General features: G+C 35.4%; 1 protein-coding gene across 1 annotated transcript; it reads right to left on the minus strand.

The window, feature by feature from the left end:
• Window positions 1–2549: 2549 nt before the first annotated feature.
• On the minus strand, window positions 2550–22736 carry LOC144965457 (molybdopterin synthase catalytic subunit-like). Its single transcript, XM_078900824.1, has 6 exons — window positions 22615–22736; window positions 22055–22206; window positions 20896–20994; window positions 20144–20294; window positions 17433–17556; window positions 2550–15219 (listed from the first exon to the last, which is right to left on the minus strand). Exons 2-6 carry the CDS (start codon window positions 22077–22079, stop codon window positions 15067–15069), a joined length of 552 nt encoding a protein of 183 aa, XP_078756950.1. The 5' UTR covers window positions 22080–22206; window positions 22615–22736; the 3' UTR covers window positions 2550–15066.

Consider the following 22736-nt stretch of genomic DNA (forward strand, 5'->3'; position numbering starts at 1 on the left):
TCTGAATTTAAAAGCACAAAGAAAAATTAAAACAAAGGGGAACGAGCAATCCTTCAATGTGCCTATTTTGACATTTAATAATCAATACCTAAAAGTCTCACCCAGGCACAAGCAAAATATCCCACTTTGAAGGATACACTCAAAGTACCGCAATATATTAAAATTTAATAAGAATTGTTGTACATTAAAGGGGTGAGGAGGGGGCAACGAGGTGGCCAGGTGGTCACACTGTAACCCAATAGGTCATGGGTTCGAGCCCTGCTTCATGCATTTTGTTTTGTATTTTCCTTAGGCAAGATCATTAACTCCCAATTTGCTCACTTTGGACAACTTGTGAGACCTGTTGACAACAGACATTTTGTTTGATGAATCATCTATAAATCTATGGAGTGCCAAGGCAACAGCATTTTAAAATTTAAAGCGAAAAAATGTAACGTATTTTTTTTAGTTTGTAACAGAGATGAATTACAAGGAAAAAAATATCATCTCTCAAAAAAAAAAAAAAAAGAATTTCTCATCCATCTAATGATCTCCACCAGGACAGGAAAAATAAAATAACGAGCAATCTCAATCCCGAACAAAGACAGCAACATGGAAAAGGGAAACGGATATGGGGAGATAGAAGACAGGGCAAGTAATCTCATTGTCCACCATGACAGGTCAGAAGTTCCCACCGAGGATTTTTCATAATTAGAAACAAGAGCGTAAGAGAAATTACAAGGTTCACTAGTTCAAAACAAGGTCGAGTTAAATCCAAGACCAATCAATCCCGGTGTGTGGTAGGAGTCCACCTATAAGTCCAATCCGTACCACACTGTGGTCTGTATAAAAGCTCACTTTTTTTTTTCTCACGTTCAAAAACAGGCACAAGACCTCTGTCGAAAAGAGGAAACTCAAATTATGATTATGATGTTCGCACAATTAAAAATTATGTACCATTGAAACACAATTAAAAAATAAAAGGCACAAACACATTCGACTGTTTCCCTTTCCGTGTGTATTATTTCAGTTTTTACGCCGCTTGCGACATATTAAGGTCATTTCAGCACCAGTAAAAAGCAAGAAAATGGGATAGTAAAAAGTTCTAGAATTACAATAAAAGCACCCAAGAAAAGGCAAAAACAAAGGAGAATTGGTTCAAATAAGAAACAGGTGTAGATTCCAAGAGCACACTATCAAAGTACTTAGTTTGAGATCATTAAAAGTCATCCAGACACAAGCACAGATCCCCAGTAAGAGGAATACACTCAAATGTTTTACAAATCTTATATAATATAAAGAAAACATAATACAGTGCAAAACAGAGAGATGATGTACAAGGAAAAAAAATATCATCTCCTAAAGCTAACTATACATTTGATGTTTCCCTGTCAGCCATTGCATCCGGCCAGGACCAGGACAGAAAGCAAGTTGGAAAACAGATATAGGGGGATAGAAGACACAGTAAGTGTCTCTCTGCCCACTATGAGAAGTCAGGAACCCCACCCAGATCTAAACGTAAAACTCATCCCACCAAAAGCACAGTATCCCACTAAAGGGAACACACTAAAATGATTAAATTATACATTCAAAACAACAAATATAACACTACATAACAGAGAGGCAGGGTTCCCGATAGTTCAGTTGGTAAAGCACTCACTTCACATGCAAAGGGACCGAGATTGATCCCGAGTGCAGTTGAGATTTTTTCCGGATCCCCCTGTCTAACCAGCAGTGAATGGGTAACTGGGTCTGATAGATCTGGTGGAAAGTACTTTGCGATAGCAAGCAATTGCTATTATCCGTTTTATGCTATAGAAACCGGGATAAACTCCATTCATTAAATAATTAGATTTATAGTCCACTCCGGATAACCGCAACACCTTGGGATCATCGAAAATGTTGCGATTAAGCGAAGTTGTGATTAACAGAAGTTCACTTTTCTGTAAACTATTGCAACATTTTCTCTCCGAGTTTACACGGGCAGGATTGGCCTCATTAATTTATTTTTTTTCATTGCATTTTATAGTTGTAAATTCCACCATTTTCCTTTGCGTTTGACATCACTCATTTCTCTAGGAAGACATCAAGTGTTTCTTGCTGAGTCCAGATGTTTTTAAATGTGTTACTCAACAGTTTCCAATGATGGTATTATTTGTTTAAAAGTCTTCTAGAATGAGACGATGGAGATGTTTTACAGGGTCTAGATTTTCTTTATTCGACAAAGGTTCAATTTCATCATCATAGGCATCCTCTTCAAGTCGTTGACGTGGTGACTCACTGTTGTAGCATAAAACCCTGTCCATTCTCAATTCTTCAAACTGTCATGATTTCACTCATAATTAAATTTAATCATGAGATTTTGTTATTGATTTCTTGAAGTTGTCACTTTTTAAATTCGAAAATTTGTTGCAATCAACCGAGGTTTGATATAATTAACCAGTGACATTTACATAGAATTAATTCCGTTTCTTGAGAAATGTTGCGATGAACCGAAAGTTACAATTAACCGAGTTGCCATTATCTGGAGTGGACTGGATATGATATGAAATTATTTGAAATCACAATAGTTTGCTTATAAAGATTTTTATTCTAAATATTACATAAAATATCAAATCATACTGCATTAAAAAACAAAAATAAAATGCATAATTAAACCAACAAAAGATATAAATAGATAACAATAATCATCTATACTACCATATTTAGGATTATAATAAAAATTAACATTCCAAAAGCCAAAAGTGTAAAGTAGAAATGATCTTTAAAAAAACAACAAAAAGAAAACAACTTTTGTCTATGTATCTTGAACACCACTAACTATTCTGTTTATGAATCATAATTCATGTGTAGTCTTTCACCACGGATCGACAAAAGCATCGAAAACAATGCAATCCAAGCAGTTTTCATAGACTACACTAATAACAACAAATTTAGATATCCATATCTGATTAAAATAAGAAATAAATATATAAATAAATCTATATCACACAAAAGCAAAATTCTTTTGAAAATAACACAACTGAATGTGTTAAAAAATGTCTCAAATGGACTTCCTTATTGTTGAAAATATTGAATGGATCTGACAAGTGGATGTTGAGAGATGAAGGTCAGATGGAACAAAAAACAAATAGAGAGATGAATGAAAGAAGAATTGAAGAATAGAAAAAGAATTGAAAGTAAGAACCTTGAATTTATGAATTTATTACACACGTTGGTGCATACAATTATTTATATGGTGTTTGTAATGATTGAGGTTCTAAGGGTTGAATGAGAAATTTATTGTAACCTGTATGAAAGATGTATGAATGCCAATTATGAACAAAGGAATGTAACCATGTATATATTTTAGTGTATATTAGTAAAGTAAGAATTATTTCCCTTGAATCTTTATATCCCGCTATTTAGTCAATTATAGTTATTTCCCCTTTTTGTCTACATGTATATATAAACAGTTACAGGAAGTAAATAAAATCATTGTTCACAAGTGCTTACAAGAGTCTTCAGAGTTTTTCTTCATTTCACCACGTTGGCTATCCAGAGCCATCAGGCTATCCAGAGCCTTGAACATAACATTTGGCGACGAGGATAAAACCTACAACATCTTATTTCTATTCTCATGAAGGTATTTTTCTAGTGTCATAATTTTCAAGATGTCTAGTTTATTTGGCAATATCAGTGAGTTCAATGCTTCAAAAGAAACAATTTCAGACTATTTAGACCATCTGTCATTTTACCTAGATGCTAACCAAATTGAAGAAGACCACAAAAGGAGAGACATTTTAATCACAGTTATTGGATCATCACAATTTAGATTATTAAAAAATTTAGCAGCTCCAAACAATTTAAGAGAATTAACATTTGACCAAGTTTGCAAATTACTTACAGATCATCATGAACCCAAACTTCCAAAATATTTACAAAGAGCTAAATTCGATCAGAGAACAAGACATCATAATGAAACTGTGCCCGCATTCATTGCTGCTCTACGACATTTGGCTGAACATTGCGAATTTGGAAATTCCCTAAGTGAAAGACTATGTGAAAAATTTGTAACCGGCATAAACGACGAAAGAGTTCAGCGAAGACTATTAGTAGAACCTGATTTAAATTTAGAAAAAGCTGTGAAATTATCCTCTTCAATCTTGCAAGCCCATTCTGGTGCTAAGGAGCTAAATCATGCTGCAGACCTCAACTTCAGTAAGCAAATGCCTAAAGGTAATTTTTCAACAACTTCAAGACCCCCCAGCACAAATTCTAGACCGCATGGCACAACATATCCACATGGTGCTACTCCCAGATCTACTTCTCGTTCACATAACTCAACGCCCCAACATCCTCAACGTAGTAACCAACAACGTCGACAACCATGCTATGGATGTGGTGGACCACATTCTCGACATCAATGCAGATTCCGTTATGAAACCTGTTATAAATGCAACAAGATAGGTCATATCGCTAAAGTGTGTCGTGCTAATACCTCCATTCATCAAGAACGACGACTGCAACACCAGAAAAACCATCTTCTTCAAGAGACCGATGACGACAACCAAATTAGTGGGAATTTTGAAGATCTACATTTATACAACATTTCAAAATCTAAATTAAACCCCATCAGCATAGACTTGATCATCAACAACCGCCCTATCTCATTCCAGCTTGACACTGGTGCTGCACTCAGCGTAATCTCCTACAATGACTACCAACGCTTCTTCGCCGAGACCCCGATCAAACCGAGGACCTGCTCACTGCAAACTTACACTGGAGAAAAAGTCAAAGTTCGTGGTGAGATAATAGTCAGTGTTTCGTATGACAATTCAGTTCATAATTTACCATTACTCATTGTAGAAGGAGAGGGGCCGCCCTTATTCGGTAGAAACTGGCTAGATAACATGCAGTTAAAATGGAATGAAATTTTCACCATCAGATCCACACCCCAATCACCCTCGCTTCAAAGTGTTCTTGACAAATTTAGTAATGTTTTTGGTGACAACGGCAAATTAAAAAATCACGAAGTCAAAATTCAATTGAAACCAGATTCGGTCCCAAAATTTTCGAAAGCCAGGCAACCTCCTTTTTCTCTTAGGGAGGGGATAGAAACAGAGATTACAAGATTAGAAAATAATGGGATAATCAAAAAAGTGCAATTTTCTGACTGGGCCACCCCGGTTGTTCCAGTAAAGAAGAAAGATAATTCTATTAGATTGTGTGGTGATTACAAAACAACAGTAAACAAATGTATTGAAAACGACAAGCACCCCATTCCTAGAACAGAGGATCTACTCGACAAACTTTCCGGTGGCGAGAAGTTCACGAAGATCGATTTTTCAAACGCTTACAATCAACTGCCTTTAGACAGTGAGTCGCAAAAACTTACAACAATCAACACTCACAAAGGTTTATTCCAATATCAACGTCTGTGTTTCGGGTTGAGTTCGAGTCCCGGTTTATTTCAACGAGTCATGGACTCACTCTTCAAAGACATACCTCAGTGCTGCGTTTACTTTGACGACCTCTTCATCACAGGAAAAGACGACCACGAACATTTGAAGACTTTGGAGCGTGTGCTCAACATAATTCGAGACAATGGATTGTCCATTCGGCAGGAAAAATGTCAATTTCTCTCTGACTCTATCACATTCCTGGGATACCGACTCGATAAACAAGGATTACATCCCTTAGACAACAAGGTCAAGGCGATCGAAAAAGCTCCGCGCCCCAATTCAGTGACAGAACTCAAATCCTTTCTTGGACTGGTAAACTATTATTCCAAATTTATTCCTGATTTCTCTAATATGCTTGCTCCATTATACAAACTACTCAGTAAAGATGTTCCTTGGCACTGGTGTAAGGTGCAAGACCAAGCTTTTAAAAACGCAAAGTCTTGCATCACATCAGATCGTGTTTTGTTGTTGTTTGATTCTAACATGCCCATCATTCTCACTTGTGATGCTTCTCCTTACGGAGTTGGCGCAGTTTTATCACAAATTGACAACGATGGCCATGAACGCCCTGTGGCTTTTGCTAGTAGAACTTTGAATAGTGCAGAGAAGAATTATTCTCAATTAGACAAAGAAGCTTGTGCGCTAGTGTTTGGTGTGAAACGCTTTCACAAATACATTTATGGACATGACATAACTATATTCACAGACCATAAACCCTTACTTGGTTTATTGGGTGAGCATAAAGCCTTACCTGAGCACGCTTCGGCTCGTATGCAACGTTGGGCAATATTGCTGGCTGGCTACAGCTATCAATTAAAATTTCGCCCAGGAAAGGACAATAACGCAGATGCGCTTAGCAGACTGCCATTAGACGAGTCGGAACCTAGCGTAATTCCGATAGAAATTGAATCCCTATTCAATTTGCTAGAGAAACTGCCTATCACTTCAGAACAAATCAGAAACGAAACTAGGAGAGACCCCATTCTAAGCCAAGTTTGTGACAAAGTAGTGAATGGTTGGCCTGAACAAAGTGTAAATGAGGATCTACGGCCATTTAAAGTTCGTGAGCACGAACTGAGCATTGAAAACAATTGCTTACTTTGGGGCACTCGTGTTGTAATTCCACGCAGTTTGCAGCGTGATGTGTTGAAGCTACTCCATGATACACATGTGGGAATTGCTAGGATGAAGGCACATGCTCGTGAATGGGTTTGGTGGAGCAAAATTGATTCGGACATAGAACAAGCAGTAAAATCCTGTTATCAGTGCCAACTGCACGGCAGGCAGCCTCCTAAGGCGCCATTACACCCTTGGGTGTGGCCTGAAGAACCATGGGAAAGGATTCATATGGACTTTGCCGGACCATTTCTCGGCAAAATGTTCCTGATAATCTCAGATGCTCATTCTAAGTGGATAGAAGTAAAAATCATGAACAAGATCACTGCCACTGAGACTATTATGGAACTCCGTGATGTGTTTTCCTCTATGGGTCTCCCAAAATTTGTTGTCACGGACAATGGTCCCGCGTGGATTTCATCACAATTTTCTCAATTCATGTTGGCCAATGGGGTAAAACACATCACGGTGTCGCCATACCAGCCATCATCGAATGGCCTGGCAGAACGCGCTGTACAGACTTTCAAGCGGGCGATGGTAAAAATTTCAAAAGGCACGCTAGCAGAGAAAGTGCTCAGATTTCTCACGAAATATCGAAATACTCCCCATAGCACTACCGGAAAGTGTCCTTCTGAGCTGATATTTGGTCATAAAATTCGCACCCATTTCGATCTTTTGCATCCTTCGCTTGGAAGTCATGTGCGTACTCAGCAATTAGCACAAAAAAGCGCTCACGATCAACATGCCCGTGATCGGGATGTTGGCATGGACGATCATGTGTTCGTCAGGGCGTATAACAGTTCTAGTAAATGGATACCAGGTGTCGTGGTTGACAAAACTGGACCATTATCTTTCAGAGTCAGCACTCAAATCATGGTGTGGTGCGCAGGCACCAGGACCAAGTTAGAACACGCACGTGTTCTGATAGCGATAATGATACTGATACCAATGCACCGGGCCTAGTCAATTCTAGCATAGGGGAGGAAAATGACAGAACTTGTACATACGATAGTGTCGATGATACTACTGAACCTTGTACAATTGAGTCTGCGTGTACAGGTGATAGTCCCAATCCCAATGATACTACGTCTGCATCTCAACCTTGTGTAAATGAGTCTCTGCCGCTACCATTGCGTAGGGCTAAGCGCACAATTAAACAACCAGAGAGGTTGGATTTATAATTTTCATTGCTTTCTTTAATTCTTTTGGTTTTTCTTGTTTTGTTGTATATAGTTAAAACTAAAGGAGGAGGAATGTAATGATTGAGGTTCTAAGGGTTGAATGAGAAATTTATTGTAACCTGTATGAAAGATGTATGAATGCCAATTATGAACAAAGGAATGTAACCATGTATATATTTTAGTGTATATTAGTAAAGTAAGAATTATTTCCCTTGAATCTTTATATCCCGCTATTTAGTCAATTATAGTTATTTCCCCTTTTTGTCTACATGTATATATAAACAGTTACAGGAAGTAAATAAAATCATTGTTCACAAGTGCTTACAAGAGTCTTCAGAGTTTTTCTTCATTTCACCACGTTGGCTATCCAGAGCCATCAGGCTATCCAGAGCCTTGAACATAACAGTGTTGAAGCCCTGAACAGATTGACAAGGACTGATTTGATTTTTTTTAGATTGCCAATTCTGTTTTTATATCAAAAATGGATAACACTTTGAGAGCCAGATCTAAGCTAAAGGTTGGCTTATTCGAACTGAGAAAAGATTGAAAAGGGTGATTGTTAATTGTGAAACGGTATCACGAAGTGAAATTGTTGTTTTTTTGGAGTAATTCACAAACAAACTGAATGTGTTTGACACAGCTCAGAATGCAGTTGAGGGTTTTAAATTGAACCCAGAAGAATTGGAGTGTGGGCTTGACAGTGCTCATTATTATGGCGAAATTATGATGACATATATTAAAAGAAAAGAAATTTTAGAAAAATTTGAGATTTCAAATTCAGACAAGAGCAATGCTTTGAACAGATTTGGTAACAGATGCACAAACGTAAATGCAAAACTTCCGAGGATTGATCTGGCCAATTTCTCTGGTGATGTGACTCAGTGGAAAAGGTTTCGGAACCAGTACTGTGCCATCAGTCATGAATCAAATCAACAGGATGTGTCGAAATTCACATACTTTCAATCTCTCCTTAAAGATAAGGCCTTAGAAAACTACAGTGTGTAACCTCCAACATCGATTTGGTCAAATGGAATGCATCATCTTCGGTCATATTATAAAACTGCTCTCAATTGTGACAAAATCTTCTGGAAAGACGGACCTGTCAAGTTTGTACATTATGATCCAGACACACATCAGGAATCTAGAAAACCTCGAAATTGACACACCAGCTGCCAAACAATATTCGATTTGAGTGGGCCACAGAAGGTGAGGGCCAATAGGGAGACCTGAAATTTCGACTTGATTTTTTATTTCATGAAACGGAGATGGAGCGATCTCTTGACATTTTCGGCATCATTAACAACAAATGAGTCTGATCGTAGAAGACAAACAGACAAACCAAAATATACGACAGCTGCCTCACTTTTCAACAATGAGAAAATGTGTTTTTTTACAAAAGAAGATATTATGCAGATAAATGCTGAGAGATGAAAAACTACCTCTAGATGAGCGCAAAAATGAGATTAAAAGAAAGGGGATGTTTCATCGGTTTTGGAAATCCGCTATCCAGGATTGCAATAAACATTGTTATTTAGGTAAAGGGAAACATCGTTTGATCTTGTGTCAAAAATTTGCATATCATAATGCTGACAGATCTGTTCCACTGGCCGAACATGACACTGCTCATGTTGGAATAGCTTATGCCAATTCAAATGGGAAAAGAACTCTCATGCAAGTTGAGAAAACAAAAATTGGTGGGAAAAAGGTAACTGTCATGTTCGACGGTGGAGAGTTCAACAGTAGAGCAGGCCATTCATTCTTTACACCAACATGTGCTGCTATATTGAATTTGAATGCCGTGGGACAAAAATGTTATCATCTCATTCTTTGCTAAAAAGCAGACAGACTAAACAGAAGGAACAAAGTCTGTTAATCTTTTGGAAATTCCTACCATTTGTTGTGACATGTATAGATGTGCAGTTCCAGATTTAGTTTTGTGCAAATTTGCAAAAATACCATTTGTGACCCTCCGCCTCGAACCGGTATTAAGTCGGGATTTGGAAAATGAAGAAAACCGGTTTTAAAGTGGAAATGGTCAAAATTATCAAATTTCAGTTTTTGGTTGTTTCAGAAACTACAATAATTTTTCTACATGAAAACATAATAATTCAACATAAACATTGACGATAAGTTATATAAATTTCAAGTTTAAAAATGCAACTATCAGTGACACATTCAAAACGAGAGTTGACTTTCTCTCAGAGAGCCACCCTTTCCAAAGCTTAGTAATACCGAGTCTTTTTCTCCACCAATAAGATGTAAGATATCACAGCAAAGGGCGTGTCTTTATCTATCTCAGAGAAAGCATGACTGTTTCCACAATTTCATGGTTCAACCAATAATGAACTTTAAAAACTGTAAACAAGTCTAGGTTTTTCCCTGACAACCTTACAAATGAATGATTCTGATTGGTCAACGCTCATCACATGCGCTGTGGCTGTAGGCCATAATGCTCGGGCGATGCTTCATGACGTTAGCATGCGTGTGTTACATACGTGTGTGTTTGTGCATTTTGATAACACCCATGTGCTTTTATATCTGCGTCTAGCTGTATTGGGTAATGATTGAGGTGGGGGTCCTCCTTTGTCCCTCTTTAATTATTCATGAAATTATAGGATATGCTAAGACTTAAATAGGACAACAGTTGCTTAATCTTACACTTACAGAGATTGTTGTAGGATAAACATTTAATTTTAAGTACAAAAGCAGAATAACAGATAGAGCCTTCAACAAGTAATGACCTGTAACTAAAAAATGAAATGGATAGATAAACAGACAGACAGACAAACCTATTAATGGATAAATAGATATGTAGATAGATAGATAGACAGACAGACAGACATGTAGATAGATAGATAGATAGATAGATAGATAGATAGATAGATGGATTGATGGATGGATGGGTAGATAGATAGGTGGATAGATAGATAGGTAGATGAAGGGGAGAGAGAGGGAGAGAGAGAGGTAGAGAGAGAGAGAGAGAGAGAGAGAGAGATGTTCGTTTTGTCGTGCTTTCTTTGTATACTGAAAGAAAGGGGGGGGGGGGGGGGGGGGGGGGGGGGTTCTTTTCAGACAATGAACAATGTGGTGGAACGCTAAGGAAAACTTGAGAGATTCAATAACATGTTTTCATGTAAGTCACTACACAATAAGCCCCACCCCTCCTCCTCAAGCTGTTATCTGACTCAAAATGGAAACAATGCAATGATTGATTTGACCAGCCCATTTCTTTAATTGCAATCTCATTGGTCAATATGTTTCCAGTTGATTGACTATGACTTACTTGTAACAAAATGCTTTCTTTAAACTATCCCTACAATTCTTTGCTCCGCCTCCATCCCTTTCTTCATGTCTACCTCACTCTCTCCGTCTCCCCTTTGTTTCTTTCACACATACAAACACACACACACACACACACACACACAAACACATACACTTATACAGGTTTCAATCTTTATTATATTTCCCTCGCGTCCTCTTAACACAAGCAGTCTCTCTCCCCTCCCCCTCTCGCTCCTCTTTTTCTCGATATCTCTCTCTTTCTCTCTCTCTCTCTCTCATGTGTGCCTGTTTGTGTGTGTGTGTGTGTGTGTGTGTGTGCGTGCGTGTGTGTGTATTTTACTCTCTCATTCTTTCTCTTCCTCTCTAATCCTCTTTCTTGATAATTTTTTCCCTGCCCACCCGGCTTCACGTAGTTTCAAAACTGTACTTTCAAATTTCAACCTTCTTTAACTTTTGGCATTTTGAAATCGTATTTTCTCTATTAAATAAGACAAAAAATTCACATTAATAATTCTTATTTCATTGATTCTTTATTTAAATATCAAAAATTCTTGAAAAAGTGAGCAATTGTCGGCGTTTTCTTTTCCAGTGTTTTATTTGTTTTAAGAACATCTTACATAATAATAAATAACTACAAAAGTAATAATTGAATTGTTTCAAAAATTTGTATGTACATCAGTAAATGTATAAGCTAAGCTCATGCCAAATTTCACTATTCTCGTCAAATTTTTGATGTCCGTATCTAAGGAGTTATCTTTGCCCATTAATTTAACTGTGCGTGAAAACGGTGCCTCACTTCAAAGTCGATTTTCTTAAAACTTGGTTTTCACACTCTCCCTACTTCAAACGGTCATATCTCGACAATAAATAATCAGAATTATATAAATTTGGTATCAAATTTTAAAGCATAAAATAAGCTGTGATTGGGTACCAAAAACCCAAAATTGAAAAATCCGACTTAATACTGTTTCGAGGCGGAGGGTCACATTTGAAGAAAACTTCATGGAGGACAGCATGATAAGATATTTCTATTGGTCTTGAGGATTGGGATAGCTGTCCTCACAAGGGATGACAGTAAGCCAAGACTTAGATGGCCTAAGGGGTGATTACTAAGACATTTCCTGGTAAAGATGGTTTCATTCACGCCCTGAATTATCCAACTTTACCATTTTGAAAAATAAAGCCAAAATTAAAGTTTTCGTTAAAATCTCAAAAGTAATACTGCATTTGGATAGTGTACTCGCTAAGTGTGTTTTGTGTTAAAATCAATACTCTGGATGAGCCCGGTTTGATTTTATACGCCAAAATACGATTTTATCGACTCTACCTCACGGCATAACTAGGTGAGTTGTTTTCATTCTTCAAGACAACACAATGGCAGAAAATTGCGCGAGAAACTTATTGGAACTATAAAATCAGAACACAGTATAGTGTGCATGTGTGTGTATAGGGGTGTGTGGAGTTGTGTGTGTGAGTGAGAGAGAGTTTTCGAAACTGTTATGAAACGCCATCTTCATTTTGGTGTTTATTATTCTATTAATGTATTTTTGTCTATCTATCTATCTATTGTAATTTTAATTTCAAACATAATACACCAAATGACAGATTGCCAATTTTTGGGACAATAAAGATTACATTATTATTATTATTATTATTATTATTATTATTCGGGCTGTACAGCTTAAAAAGTTAAGACAAAAATCTAGACTGATTTATGATCAAAATGTATTGTGTGGTCTACCTGACTGATGCCTTAAATTATAGGCGGGGATTATTTTGTTACTTTCTTAATAGAATTATTGCTGTTTTATATCAGATTATTGCATGTGACCTTTTTTTCTAATGTTGGTTGGGAGGAGCTAATACGCTACACACACACACTCACACTCTCTCTCTTTGTCTACTTCCCTCGCCCTCTATCTCTCTTTCTCAATACTTTGAACATTAAAGAACTTATACACTCACACTTTGAAATGCTTGTATTTGATGATTCTAACTGGAGGTGAGACAACTGACAATGGTTATTAGCTGTATGATTTTGATTTTATTTCCTATTTGTACTTGTTTAAAGATTGTTGGTTGACATTCCTGAATGTGTATGTCAAGGTGGAGAGAGTTGAAAATATTAATGGATCTGGCAAACGGATGTTGAGAGAATGAAAGATGAAGGTCAGATGGAATGAAAAAAAAAAAACAAAGATGATTGAAAGAAGAATTGAAGAATAGAAAACTGTACTTTAGGTGAGTTACTGTGCTTACTAAAAAAACATGGGGACAATTAAAAATTGAAAACTAATTCACCAAACCCAAAATATACTTCCACTCTTTCCCTAATCTTATTACTTTCTTATATAATTATATATATGGTGCCAACCTCAACAATCAGAAATGTGTAATTTCAGAAGAAGAAAATGTGAAATTTACATTATAAATTGTAAAATTAAAAGTAAATGAGTAAAATTTAAAAACCGTTCACAATATTATGACACTGTATAAATAGTCGTAACATCATATTATCTAAATTTACACTTACTTTCAGTTTAATCATAATAGAAGGAAAATAGCGGCTTACTTTCAATAATACATAATTTTCTATTGGCACCCTTTTTTCAGTTAAAAATTCGTAATTTTCGAAAAAGGTGGCATGTCTGTATATATATGTGATTACCTTTTGATATCAAACCAAAAATATGTTGAAAATGACATCACTATGTACATTATATTACTTTGCATTCATAAGATATCTAACACTAAAAACATTTGAAATCATTAATAGTTAAATAAAACCAAGCTACTTGGAGATTGATAAAATTAATAAAAATAAACCGTATTTCATAAACAAATAAAATACAAGTTGTATTTGCTTTGAATAATACCGTATTTTCCAGACTATAAGCCTCGACATTTTTCCTTAATTTGACCCTGCAGCTTATAGTCCCATGCGGTTAATACTAGTAATTTTTTTTTTTTTTTCATGTGTCAGCCAAGTGTGCAGGCTTCATGGCTATTGTTTTGATATTGTAACAATAGAAGCAAACAACAGAAATCACATACTGCTAAAGCTAGTATTTTACCTTGTCCACGTCAGCCAAATGGCTGTTATTATGAATATTGTAATGAATAAATGACAACTGAAATCACACAATGCTAATGCTCATACTTTTCCTTGTCTGTGTCAGTCAAGTGTGTAGGCTTCATAAAATCATAACGAATAAATGAAGACTGAAATCACACATTGATAATGATGACTAAAATCACACATTGCTTCCTATTTGTCTAATTCTAAAAGATGTGGCTTATTTCCTTGAGCGGCAATGATAGGATGAAAAAGATTATCATAAAAAATCGGGTGTTGCATCTTATAGTCCAGAAAATATCTAAAGGAAATAATTACATTCTATAAAAAATCTGTCTGTCTAACTTTTTTACTTGAAGATAAAGTAAGGACTCAACTATGCGCCGACCGAGGCTCGAACACAGGACCTTCCAATCCAAAAGCGAGTGTTATACCACAAGACTACATAGCTGCACAAAAAGTAGTTGTGGCCAGTTATGGAAATATAGTTAAAGTTTGCATAAAACACAATTTGTATCTTATATCATATATCACAATATTATACTATATTCATATTTTGCGACATATAAAAACGATATGTGGGCTTTAAATTAATAGTAAAGCAAAAGGCACTTGGAACAAAAATACAGACAGTTTTCTCAGACAAAGCATGGGGCTTAAGACTCAGTTCACATACTTTTTAAAAATATTACTTGAGTTTTAATTTTTTTAAACATTTATTTTCTTCGTTCCATATCTCTTTTAAATTTTCTCCATACAAAAGTCCTAAACATTAATTTGGTCACAGAATGTGTAACCAACCTATATATTATGACATAAACAGACGAATGAGAAAGTAATGACTGCTACATTTCCTTACGATTTTACACTGTTCTTTATATTCGCTTTAAGTTGAAAATTCTTTAACACATAAATGGTTAGGATGAGATGCAAATATAATCTGGATGTTAGCAATATATAATGATTACATTTATTGTAAAAAAAAAAATCACAACATCTGTGACAAGCAAGAAGGTTGTAACATTGTCTCTGTCTTCTTATCTTTTTCATTTGTTGTCTTGGAATGATGATCTGGTACTTTGTCTGACCAAGCACATTCTTTGTTTTGTTTCCAGGATGAGCTTTCATCACCATAAATTTCCTGTGAAAAATAAAATGAAGTATCATAAATGTCAAATAGAAATATTCTTATTGTGGCACTGGGGATCCCAATAGCTGAGTTTGATGAGAGCTCACTTCATGAGAAACATATCAATTCTTGCCAAGCTCAAACCGTTCACTGATGACAGCCTCTTATTTCAAGTCATTGAAACCCAGAATGAAGCAGAAATATTACAGAATGATGGTGACTCACTTCTATCATGGGCACAAACCTGGCAGATGAAATTCTACCCTGATAAATGCTTTGTAATGTCAATAACAAACAAAAACAGCAAATCCATTATGACTACCAAATAAGCAGTCAGTTATCAAAACATGAGGACACTTGGGAATCCAATTAAACAAATCACGGAAATGGGACCAAAATCAAATCGTACCCTTGGCTTCCAGAGGTGGAACCTGTACCAGTGCCTCCTAAAGGTGAAAGAACAGGTATTCAAGGCTTTAGTCAGATCTGTATTGGAATACGCATGCATAGTGTGGGATCCTTATCAGCAAGGCTGCATTAAGAAAATCGAATAAGTTCAAAGGGCAGCTTCGAGGTTTGTCATCAACAATTACTTGCGCAAACCAGAATGCGTTACAGAGGCCCTGACATTCTTGCAGTGGAAAAAACTGAAGAATAGGCAGAAATAAAATGCCTCCAATTTCTCCACAGAACAGCATATTCCAACAAAACAGCAGTAACTCTACCACATTATTTTACAAAACAACACTGTACATTCTCAAGAAATTAGCATAGAAGTAAGTTCACAATTCCAGCACATATAAAAACAGTTTGTTCCCAAGAACCATCAAGGAATGGAACACTCTCCCACCAGAAACCCTAGATATTACCAATAACATCAAATTTGATCAACTACTAAACATTTATTTTTCAACTCAATGACACAATAATGGATAAAGTCACCACATAATTGTATAAACTCTGCAGTGATGGTAATTCGCCTTTTTCAGATAAAGAAGTTGAACTTGAACTTCACATGCAGAGGGACCACATTCGACCCGGGTAAAGTTGATATTTTTTTCTGATTCTCCTCCCCCTGTCCACCCAGAGTGATTGACTAGCTAGGTGTGTAAGATCTGGAGGAAAGTATTTTGCGATAGACTGAAGTCCTATCCAACGGTAGCAAGCAATTGCTATTGTCCGTTTCCTGCTACAGAATCATTCATTTTAAGTGGGCCAGTCTTAATATTGAAAGCCATATGATTTTCTATTTAGCCACTTTTGAAGTCGAATTTGGTCAGGTTACAGTCTGGCCATCTGGCAGCCTTGCCTCGCTCACGTCATTTTCGTGTCACGCGATGGTGGAGCAAAATGGCTGTCTCCATATTTTCACCCATTGAAATGCAAATTGGGTTGATGTTTTGTGAGAATACGGGAAAAGTACCTATACCTATCATAATCAAATGAAATTTGAAATATAGAAGAAATGTGCATAAATAACCTTATGAGCGACAAAATCTCTCCTCTTTGTAGTTTTAGAAATATTGTACTCCAAAGAGTAAAAATCTATTTTTAACAGTCTTCTGGTAATCGTACAAGTTTTGTCGCTTGACATAATCTAAAATGACCTCTTTTCTGTGTGCCAACTTTCAGTCATATTCATCTATAAACAGCGTCGTAATTAATTTTTTTAAATAGCATGTACGAAACAGCTTCGTCCCATATTTTGTCGCAAATTTGGGCACTCCGTGAGCGAAAAAGAGGCCCAAAGATTTGTGCGGGATAGTCATTGCTACATAAGTCATCACAAACAATTTTCAGCTATTCATGAATGTTTACAGGCGCATATATCTGTGCAGAAAGGTAATTAATTACAGCCTGCTCTTTGATACATAATTCCTTTTAATTGATTTTTTTCAATCGGCATGTTAGAATAGGCATTCTTTCAAAATTTGGTGACTAGATGGAAGAATAATACAATCAGAAATATCTGAGAGGCATCAAAACTTTTCAGTTAAGCCTAGCAGTTTCAACTGTTTTTACTATTCCAAGCCTCGGGAATCAATCTCATCTAAATTAAGCAAATGCTGTATTCCCTAATAAATTGAATCAAATTAGTTATAGTGTCAAACTTGGAAGTAGAGTAAGGTTGTGTGTGTCTGCAAGAACTTTTTATACCAGTAATGAATAGTAAGACTTTACAGATAGCTAACGACATATCATTATCAGGAATAGAAATAACCAACCTTTTTCCATACTGGGACCGTAGCTTTCACTGTATCAATGGCATAATGGACGGCCTCTAGTGATTCTTTCCGATGAGCTGAAGAGATGGCAATCACAATACTGGCTTCTTTGATAGGAACAACACTATTTATGAAATTAATCCAAAAAAAAAGCATTATATTGGATCAAATAAAAATCTATGAGAACAATCCAATCAATGTCGAAAACATAACTTCCTCCATACTAATTCAGAATCATTTTGAGAAAATTATATTAAACTTTATACATTATAATAATATAATAATAATAATAATAATAATAATAATAATAATAATAATAATAATAATAATAATAATAATAATAATAATAATAATAATAATAATATAACAATAATAATAATAATAATAATAATAAAATTCACCCCATATACCGGAGCATACTCAATGTGTCAATCGTTTCTATGTTATATGTTTGTGTTGAGAATATTAAGTTTAACTGCTGGCCAGGTAACTTCGCGATAGTTGTGTGTTGGACCCGCAGTCTCCAGAAGTAGGTGAGAGAGAGCTCTAGGAATGACCTGAGTTTGAAACGAATATTTTTGCTTTCGTGGATAGCTCATACGGTATAGTCACGCTCTCACCGGCCAGGCAGAGTTGTTGTGCCAATAAGGTTGCAGGTAGTAGTAGTAGTAGTACGTCGTAGTAGTAGTAGTAGTAGGTAGTAGTGCTACAGTAGTAGTAGTAGTAGTAGTAGTAGTAGTAGTAGTAGTAGTAGGTAGTAGTAGTAGTAGTAGTAGTAGTAGTAGTAGTAGTAGTATAGTAGTAGTATATAGTAGTAGTATAGTAGTAGTAGTAGTAGTATAGTAGTAGTAGTAGTAGTAGTAGTAGTAGTAGTAGTAGTAGTAGTAGTAGTAGTAGTAGTAGTAGTAGTAGTAGTAGTAGTAGTAGTAGTAGTAGTAGTAGTAGTAGTAGTAGTAGTAGTAGTAGTAGTAGTAGTAGTAGTAGTAGTAGTAGTAGTAGTATAGAGTAGTAGTAGTAGTAGTAGTAGTAGTAGTAAGTAGTAGTAGTAGTAGTAGTAGTAGTAGTAGTAGTAGTAGTAGTAGTAGTAAGTAGTAGTAGTAGTAGTAGTAGTAGTAGTAGTAGTAGTATAGTAGTAGTATAGTAGTAGTAGTTAGTAGTAGTAGTAGTAGTAGTATAGTAGTAGTAGTAGTAGTAGTAGTAGTATAGTATAGTAGTAGTTAGTAAGTAGTAGTTAGTAGTAGTAGTAGTAGTAGTAGTAGTAGTAGTAGTAGTAGTAGTAGTAGTAGTAGTAGTAGTAGTAGTAGTAGTAGTAGTAGTAGTAGTAGTAGTAGTAGTAGTAGTAGTAGTAGTAGTAGTAGTAGTAGTAGTAGTAGTAGTAGTAGTAGTAGTAGTAGTAGTAGTAGTAGTAGTAGTATAGTAGTAGTAGTAGTAGTAGTAGTAGTAGTAGTAGTAGTAGTAGTAGTATAGTAGTAGTAGTAGTAGTTAGTAGTAGTAGTAGTAGTAGTATAGTAGTAGTAGTAGTAGTAGTAGTAGTAGTAGTAGTAGTAGTAGTAGTAGTAGTAGTAGTAGTATAGTAGTAGTAGTAGTAGTAAGTAGTAGTAGTATAGTAGTAGTAGTAGTAGTAGTAGTAGTAGTAGTAGTAGTAGTAGTAGTAGTAGTAGTAGTAGTAGTAGTAGTAGTAGTAGTAGTAGTAGTAGTAGTAGCAAATCACTAAGACATTTTGAAACACGGCAGTTTTTTTGTTTGTTTTTGTTTTTTTTGGGGGGTCGCTTATTTTTTTTTTACAAATAACACTATAGTGGTCACCACCTAAAAAACAGCCAATTGCGTGACAACATAACAGGATTATTTGTTCTGGTGAGTTTGTTTGTTTTTTTCTTTGGTAAAGTCATCATTGGTGGGTGGTTGAGGGGAAGGGTAACAAAATTAAATGACAGAAAAAAATATAGGTACTCATTCATTTCTGAATAAGATTACTATTACCCTCCAATGTTTTTATAATTAGTGATCAAACTATTAACTTTTTTTTTCTCAGGTAAAACTTGCCTAACAAATTGGAACTGGTTGGCTTAGGCTGTGCTCCCCCCCCCCCCCCCCCCCCCCCCGCCCCCCCTCTATCCAATAGAGAATATATTAACTCTACCTAACAATGTAAATTAAATGAATGTCTTTATTGATGGTGGGAATCCCGATGACTCAGTTGGTAGAGCACTTGCTTCACACTTAAAGGGAGTGAGATCAAACCCGGGTGAAGTTGAGATTTTTTTTTAAATAATCAATTTTATTCTACCATATCCCACTTGGGCTATAAGTCACACCTTCTTCAATTCAATCTGATTGATCAAAATCTCCAGCAAATTCATTGAAGTCTCCATTCTCTGTGCCTGACTTACATAGGTTGAGACTGAAGACTTCACACTTGGATGACGTGGACAAGGTAAAATATTAGCATTAGTGATGTGTTATCAACACAATATCAAAACAATAGCCATTAACCCTACACACCTGGCTGACACAGATAAAAATACTAGCATTAGCCACAATGGACTAAAAGCTGCAGGGTCGAGATCAGGAGAAAAAAGTGACAGCTTATAGTCTGGGAAACACTAATTGGGAATTTGTATGATGCAAGTAAAACAATGAAAAGGTCTGTGTTTGATATCTAATGATATCCTAAAATGTAATATCATAATATTGAATCTATGACTTACCCTATCCGATGAATCATTGCAATGTTACCCACATTCCACCGTTGTCGTATAGTTTGACATACTTTGAGCATTTCTTTCTTGGCCATTGGCATGTAGGCTTCATATTCTAACCTCACAACACTCTTACCCGCGAAATTATCTCTTGTTGTTCCTGTTATAAAAACAAAGCTCTATAACTTGAGATGACAAGATGTAGGATGAAGTATGTACATAGTCTTAGAAGTCTTTAAATGTTTATGTCAATTAAAATAATGTATTTCACATAATTGGTGTGTGTGTGTGTGCGGGGGGGGGGGGGGGGGGGGGGGGGGGGGCAATGATGTATATGGGCCAATCAATGTAAACTAAAACGATAGAAATAAAAAGTGGCTTTATGCAATATTACAAATTTCAGGTCTAATCTATATTATGCAAAGAGAGGTTGTGAGTTTTGTAAGATTCACACCTGTTGTAAAAGCATAATTGTTACTCAACTTTATGACAGTGAACGAATATTCTCTATTTACTTATGTACTGTTGTGACGATGATAGCCTGTTTTTTCATTTTATTTTATTTTTCCTCTCAGGCTCAAGTAAAAGTCACATTCAAAGAGTTCTATATTCCTGAGATAAGTATAAGTCATTTGAAACTAGATGAAAAAAATCTTCCCTTTTTTAACTGATTCAAAACTTATGAAAAGCAATTCTCAGATGAAGTGGACCCAAGACTAAAGATAATGGGTCAGTTATTGGATGCAGTTTATTGTACATACCAACAAAAATGGAAATAGCTCCGCATGCTGGATGAGATACCTGGTCTGATATTTGATCAATCTCCAATTTACACTCAGTAATATCCACTATATCAATCCCTAGAAATGAGAATATTATAGGGATGATAATAATAGTAATAATAATAATAATAATAATAATAATAATAATAATAATAATAATAATAATAATAATAATAATAATAATAATAATAATAATAATAATAATAATAACAATAATAATACTGATGATGATGATGATGATGATGATGATGATGATGATGATGATGATGATGATGATGATGATGATGATGATGATGATGATGATGATGATAATAATAATAATAATAATAACAAGAGTAACAACAACTACTACCACCATTTATGCGGTACGTCTCATTTCTCATTGCTCTTCAACCAAGTTCTATTACACTTAACAAAACCTAACAGGTTTATTTGTAATATTGGAGGAATCTGAAGGCTCTCATTTGCTTAATTCAAAATGTGAGGAAAACAAGGGATTTTTACATCATCCAAGAAAGTTCTGAAAATGAATTAAACATGTATAATATGAGACACTCCTTGATGTCTTTTATAATCTGAGTCCTTCGAAATTTGCAAGAAGGCCAAAAAAAAAAAAAACTAAAGTGGATAAGCATGATTGGGAGCTCAAAAGAAAAAGAAAATTCCTTCCTTAAATCATTGTAACATGTTTATTCAGCTTAGAGCTCTTGAGTCATCTGTTGATCATATGTTCAATAGTTGAGTCCTTAGAAAAGGCTCTTTACTCACATAACTTTCGCCATACTCAAGTATAAAACGAGTAGGTATATGGTATCTGGTCAATAACAGCATTGTCTTTCTCGCAAAGAAACTATAATTGCTCTTAACAAGTGCCATGTCTTGTCCTATATGTTAAGCTTTTTGTTATAAATTGGGACATCTTGAAAAAAAAGCTCATTTTGTGGAGTACAATTTTTTTTCATTTGTTTCCAAGTTCACCATTGACGCTTTAGGTTATTTAAACATATAAAACACAGAGAAACATGAGATAAAGATTCAGTTTATCAGCATTTATAACTTAAATAAATTAAGCACACCAAACTAGTAAAAATAAAAAAATCACATAGCATACCGATATAATATTTAACTAGCACCTCACCTGCTATGTTTATGCTGTCTTCCATGACTTATCCTCCACTTATCGGCGGAATGACTGCAATCTCGTCACCAGCCTTTATTTCTACTGAATCCTCTCCTTCAATGTAATCCTCGTTTAGGGACAAAAGCAAATTGTTCTGAATAACACACAACCTACAAGAGTGTATCATATACCAGTAAATAAATGGATTGAATGATTGAATAATCAAATATAACATTTACAATTCCGTCTATGATCTTCAATTCAATTCATCTTACTTTGAAACCGTCATTTCCTGTGAAAAACCATGACCTAGCAGATGAAAGAGGTCTCCCCAAAATGTGTTGCAAGACTACATTAAAAAGGCAGATAACACATGGGAACATTTAAACAATGCAATATGCAACTTTAAAATGAAAGAGGATTATTTTTATCTCATTGAAACGACAAAGCTTTTAAATTATTATCAACAATATTGTACAAAGTAACCATCTTTTTCATTACAGACTGATAAAAATTATCATGTCAGTTTGTTAGGAGTATAGACAGAAGCATAATATTAAACAATATAAAGTACATACTCTGGGAATTCTGCTATAATTTGTTTCAATATAAACTTTGGGGTAGAAAGTTGCTGTGTTTCAAAGTCCACTTCCTTCTTCCCAACTAGTTCTCTACTTTTTGCGAAAAAAAGGAGTTTTAC

The sequence above is a fragment of the Berghia stephanieae genome, chromosome 2 (genome assembly GCF_034508935.2).
Source record: "Berghia stephanieae isolate SIO BIC M18660-M18661 chromosome 2, UCSD_Bste_1.3, whole genome shotgun sequence".
NCBI classification, from domain to species: Eukaryota; Metazoa; Mollusca; class Gastropoda; order Nudibranchia; family Aeolidiidae; genus Berghia; species Berghia stephanieae.

Bases quoted from the DNA above. Each gene is read 5' to 3' on its own strand.
- LOC144965457 (XM_078900824.1), bottom strand. From the start codon at position 22,079: ATGGAAGACAGCATAAACATAGCAG. The intron at 20,295-20,895 runs GTATGTACAATA...TTTTTATAACAG, and splicing joins AGCTATTTCCATTTTTGTTG to GAACAACAAGAGATAATTTC. The intron at 17,557-20,143 runs GTAAGTCATAGA...TTTCATAAATAG, and splicing joins GCAATGATTCATCGGATAGG to TGTTGTTCCTATCAAAGAAG.